Raw genomic sequence first — 6,001 nt, 5'->3', positions numbered from 1 at the left:
TTTTTACTTTTGCTAATAATTCAATCATATTTTGCCAATGATTATTTTGTGATTTTTGATTACAATCAATTAATCGTTCTTTAATCACTTCTGCTAATCGTTTCTCACGTATATCACGTGCTGTTTGTGGTGGAAATTTACGTTGAAATTCTGTTGCAATATAATGAAAATCTTGTGAACAATCTGAAATCGTTTTTTTTTTTCAATTATTATTATTAAAAATTATTAAATTATTAAAATGACAATTAATAATGAAATATGACAATTAATAATGAAATGACAATTAATAATGACAATGACAATTAATAAAATTAAAAATAATAAATATAAATAAAAATAATAAATATGACAATTAATAATGAAAATATTTTTCCCACATTTTTTTTTTTTAATGATAAATTAACTTTAAGATATCTTTTTTATAGTTTGAAATATTTTGGAAATTGTTTTAAAAGAAAAAGGAACAGAAATTTTGGACTATTAATAATAAATAAAAATATGAATTTCAGGAAAAAAGAAAGCATAATAAAAAGAAATTATTTTGATAATATAATTTAACTCATAAACTTTTTTAATATCAAAAATGAATTCTCTCCACTCCCTGAAAAAAAAAAGAAAAAAATTTAGAAAAAAAAAAAAAATGAAAACCGGTCATTTTTTTTCCCTCTTCTATTCAAATCAATTATGAATTTTTATAATTTTGCTATGAAATTTAAGTGTTGAAATAATTTAAGGAAAGTAAAAATTTTGATTAAATTTATGAAAAAAAAAGGGGTAAATGTAAAATTAAAAAAAATTATTTTAGAAAAGTGTAAAAGTTATTGGTCACACTGACCTAATGATCCAATTGTACAATTCAATAGTTATCGTAAATATATCATGAAATTTATTCTGGTGATATTTTTAAACAGGTAGGATTTAAACTGGTAGAAAAACTTTTTTTTCGGAAATTTTAATTTTTTTTTTCTTCTGAAAACCTTTATTCCAAAGTTTTTCAATGGAATAATTAATTTAGAAAGGTTAAAAAAGTTCGATAAATTCAAATTTTAATACTTCAAATTAATTCTATCGTAAAACAAAAGAAAAGAATAGGGAAAAAGAAAATTAATTTCAACAACAAGTTTAGGAGCTATCATCATATTATGCAAAAAAATGAACTGATTGCATTTTAATTAGTCTCTAATTAAGGTAGTAAGCAGTAATTCTGATAATAATAAATATGTGTCAATCAAAATAATTAATTATGAACAATTAATTTCTTCCTGACTTGAATAATCATGAACGAAATACTTGAACAGATTAACTTTTGCAAAGATACATGCAAAAAAAAAAATGACAATTAAAAAACATTTCGACTACCAAATTAATTTAATTAAATTAAAATTAATTGTTTACTGGGCATTTCTCAAATTTATTGATATTTAAGCTAGAATTAAACTTATATCTAATCAGATTTTAATCACTTTTAATTAGTGTCATTTAATTATAATCTTTTTGCTACTATTATATTTTTCAACCTATTTTACATATTATCGTATCGTTTCTGTTATATATTTTGAAAATGTTAAAATTTGGGAAATGCCAAAAATTGGAATGATTGTTAAATTAGAAATACTGTAATCTGGTAAATTCAAAAATCTGAAAAGATAGCTTAAGATATTAACAAATGTATTCTGTATAATTGATTAAAAGTTAAATATTTCACAAAGTGTTAGCAAATGATTCGTTTCATTTGAATTAAAAACAATTAAAGCCAATAAATTAATTAATTACAAACTAACATGGGAGCATTAATGATTTCATCAAAGTATGAAAATAAAATTATGCTATAAGCTTGTCAATTTGTTAAATTTTTTTCATACTAAATACAATTGAGTATTATATGAATTAGTCTGTTTAAGAAAACATTTTGAATATATCAGAAATGAAATGTAAAATCAACCAATTAAACAAATCTTTAATTACAATATAAATTTTAATTATAAATAAGTGTAATTTTTCGCGGCAAACACGAAAATTATGCTTATTAAATTCGAAAAATTTTAAAATAGTAAATTAGATTAGTAAAATAGAAAATTTTAAATAAGCCATTATTTTCTCATACATTAACAAAGCGAAACGATAGATTGTACTGGTCAATGGTTATCAACCTTTTGGCTACTTAATACGATTAATGGACATTTGAAAGCGAAACGAAGGAAAAAAAGATGACAGTATTACTGAATCATATACATGAATAATTTTAAGTACTCAATTAAACAAATTAATTATAATTCTCGAAATTTTTACACTTAGAAAAGAGTAGAATGTAATAAATCGTTTCAGTAGCGAAAATAAATAAACTGTAATAACGGTGAATTAATTAATTACAACGGAGTGGAACAACCACCGAAATAATTTCGAGTAATTTTTAATTATTGATATGATCAGGAAGGGATCAAAGGAATATTTAGCGATAATTACTTTTTTTTTCTTTTCTTTTACTCCCTTCTTCAAGAAAATTGGCTAAAATTATTATTATTGTAATAAATTAGATAAATAAATAAGTGAGCAAATAAACAAATAAATAAATAAACAAGCAGGCAAATAAATAAATAAACAAACAAACTAAATAAATAAACAAACAAATAAATAAACAAGCGAATAAAATAAATAAATCAAGCATATATATATACGATAAATTAACAAATAAGAATAAATAAAAGAAGTGAATGAATTAAAAAAACATTCAAAAGAAATGAATAAATAAATTAATTAATTAATCAACTAATTAATCAATTAAATAAATAAATGAACAAATAAGCAGGCTAGTTAATTAATTACATAAATCAATTAAATGACTAATCAGTGATTTTTTTAATTGAAGATTCTTTTGTTACCGTTAAAAAAAAAATTGTATTGCATATACATATTACTATCATAATTAAAATTAAACACTATAATTGAAAGTAATCATATTTGAAATTGATTACTTATTGTTTGTGCATGTTGCAAATAATGCTTTATTGGAAATCATTGATGAATTAAGATGAAAATTTTATTTTCCCTTTCAATTTCCATAAGATTCGAAATTTTTGTTTGAATGAAAAAAAAAAAATTAGAGCTTTTTCTCTCTTTCATCCTTTTTATTTTTTTTTCTCTCTCTCTCTCTCTCTCTTTCTCTCATTTTTATTTATCTGAAAAAGATGAGATGAAAGACAATTAAATGAAACTTGTTTCTTTTTTTCATCCAATACTGTTAGATGTAATTGGAATGTTGAAATGAATCAATTGATGAAAATTATGATTTGATAATTTTTGTTAATATCTAAAATTATACTTAAATATCTAAAATCTAAAATACCTAAAATTCATTTATTTCTAATCATTCTAAAGTGCCATTCTTTGCTAAAGGTATATTATTGTAATTATCATTATTATCAGTTGGAAAACTTGTTGAATGATTGGAAGAGATATGTAATGTTATGGCACTGATGATGGACTGAAAACTATTTTATTATCTATTATTATCAATAATTATCCAGAATGATTGGTAAACAAATAGTTAAATAAATAGATAAATAAGTAAATAAGTAAATGAGTTAATAAATGAGTTAATTTAATGAAGTGAGTGTGAAAAAAAAATAGAACATATGTTGCTATTTGACATTAATATGTTTAAAAAGTAGAACAATTTGATAGGATAATTTAAATGAAATGATATGTAATAAAAGTCTTGAAAATAGTAAATTCCAAAAATATTGGAAATATTTAATTTTAAAACTTTTTTGAATTTAAGTTTTAAATTTATTTAGAGCAAAAAACATTTTCACACTCATAAAAATGATAATGAATGATAATTTTTTGATGATTTAATCATTTCTCTTCTAATTGATAATTTTGAAAATGTTACAAACACTTTTTTACATAGTCATTTTAATATTTAAATTGCAACAATATTTGTTATATTTCTTTAGCAAATATTCTTTTTACTGCTAGAAATATTTGCAAAACTTTTTGTCTTCGAATTTTTAAATTTTTATTAAATTTAAAAAGAAACAATTTTTTTTTTAAAAAAAGATCAAAATACCGTACCAAATGAAGGAAGTGTTTCATTAAACCATAATGAATTCGATGAAATTTGCTCAGTTGAAATTGCTGATTGAGATTTAATATTGCCTAAGGCAACGGATGAAGTTGTAACGGGAATGGATAATGTTGTCGTAGTTAATAACAATGATGATGATGATGATGATGATGATGATGATGGTGACAGCAAACGTTGGAAATTTTGTGACAATGGATTTGGAATTGAAACTTGAGATATTGGTTTACCTTGCTGAATAGGAGGTAATTTAAATGTATTTTCAAATCGAATTTTAGGATTTAGTTGATTAGTTTTATTAGTTTGAATAATTGTACCAGCTAATTTTTTCCTTCCTATAGTTGATTGAAATTGATTTAAATGAATTTTAGAGTTTTGTAATCCGGTTTGAATAAATTTTGATGGAATAATAGTAGTAGTAATATATGTAGTAGCAGTAGCAGTAGTAGTAGTAGTAGTAGTAGTAGTAGTAGTAAAAGTAGTAACAATTGGAATAGTATGATAAGATTTTGCTCGAGGAGCTTGTTTTATTGAGATTTGAATATTTTGATGTTGATTTTGAAATTTAGATAATTTAGGTTTCACTTTTATTGGTTGTTGCGGAATTGTTGTTGTCTGTGAAAAAGGTATCGTATTAGCTGATTGCATCTGTAGTAAATATTAATATTTGTTATTGAAATATATTGGATGCATATTTGTTAAATTACTCATAAATTATTTTAATAATTAGCTAAAAATATTTTTTATTATCACAAAATTTTTTTCATTAATTTTAATATTGTAAAATGTAAAATATTTTTAATTTTACGAAGTAAAATTAATCGCTTAATGAAGTAATTAATTTCAAAAATGTCATATATCAATTATTTATTTCATATTCATGAATTATTTTAATAATGAACTAAAGATATTTCTTAACATTTCAAAATTGTTTTTCATTAATTTTAATATTGTAAAATCCGATTTTATGAAGTTGAATTAATCACTTAATGAAGTAATTAATTTCAAAAATTTCATATATCAATTAATCATTTCATTTTGGCATTTTATTAGAAAAATAAATTTTAAAAAAATTTTTTATTATCATTATAAGAAATGAAAGACTTAACAAATAGAACAACTGTTATTTTTTTCAATATAAATTATTGTAATTTAAAATTATTTATGCTAAAAAAGAATTACTCATAATTTTAATTTATTTCAAAAGTTTATTAAAATAGTGAACAAATTTCATCCATTTATTATGCAAATTAAATGAATAACCAAATTTTTTTTTTAAAAAAAAAGGAATGAAAATGTATAAAAGGAAACAAAAAATGATGAAAAATAAACCTTAATTGGTGGATGGAATTTTTGTTGAGATATATCGGGTGATTTGGTTATAATTCTAGCATAACTATCGATTGGTGATAAATTAGGATTCAAATCAAATCGTGTATTTGCAAATGTTTTTATCACTCTTGGCGGTAATTGTTGCGCATTAATTTGCATAAGAGCATTGATAATTAAGGATACAATTAATTTTCCAATATTTGATAACATTTTTAATCTAAAAGAAAATATTTACAAATAAAAATTTGAAATGAATGAAAAACATGAAATGTAATGATAAATTAGCTGATTAACTAATAGTATAAACTAATTCGTTAATTAATTAATCAATTAACTGATATATCTATGGTTATGATTTTTTTTTTTAAAGTAGAAACGAATAAAATAAGTTTTCCACTGATAATGATGACAATGATGGTGTGACGATAGCAACGACAATGAGTATTTCGGAAAAGGATGGATGAAAAGTTGCCAATCTGCAATCATCAATAAAGGATAATTAATACAACATACACGGATTTGTACACATCCACACATACACCCACACACAAACACACACCCACGCACATAACCGCACACCCACAC

General features: G+C 22.0%; 2 protein-coding genes across 2 annotated transcripts; both read right to left on the bottom strand.

Annotated features, from left to right (window-relative positions):
* Positions 1 to 7: 7 nt before the first annotated feature.
* LOAG_11884 (hypothetical protein) lies at positions 8 to 655 on the bottom strand (the record flags this gene model as incomplete). The annotated part of the gene is made up of 2 exons (XM_003147401.1): positions 8 to 183; positions 649 to 655. Coding segments are annotated over 2 exons (183 nt in total), but the record flags the coding sequence as incomplete, so codon positions are not given.
* A 3,405-nt stretch (positions 656 to 4,060) lies between these two features.
* On the bottom strand, positions 4,061 to 4,732 carry LOAG_11883 (hypothetical protein; the record flags this gene model as incomplete). The annotated part of the gene is made up of 1 exon (XM_003147400.2): positions 4,061 to 4,732. One exon carries the CDS (start codon positions 4,730 to 4,732, stop codon positions 4,061 to 4,063), a length of 672 nt encoding a protein of 223 aa, XP_003147448.2.
* Positions 4,733 to 6,001: the final 1,269 nt, after the last annotated feature.

Source organism: Loa loa (genome assembly GCF_000183805.2).
Source record: "Loa loa unplaced genomic scaffold supercont3.200, whole genome shotgun sequence".
NCBI classification, from domain to species: Eukaryota; Metazoa; Nematoda; class Chromadorea; order Rhabditida; family Onchocercidae; genus Loa; species Loa loa.
This window is presented reverse-complemented; position numbering and strand designations above follow the sequence as displayed.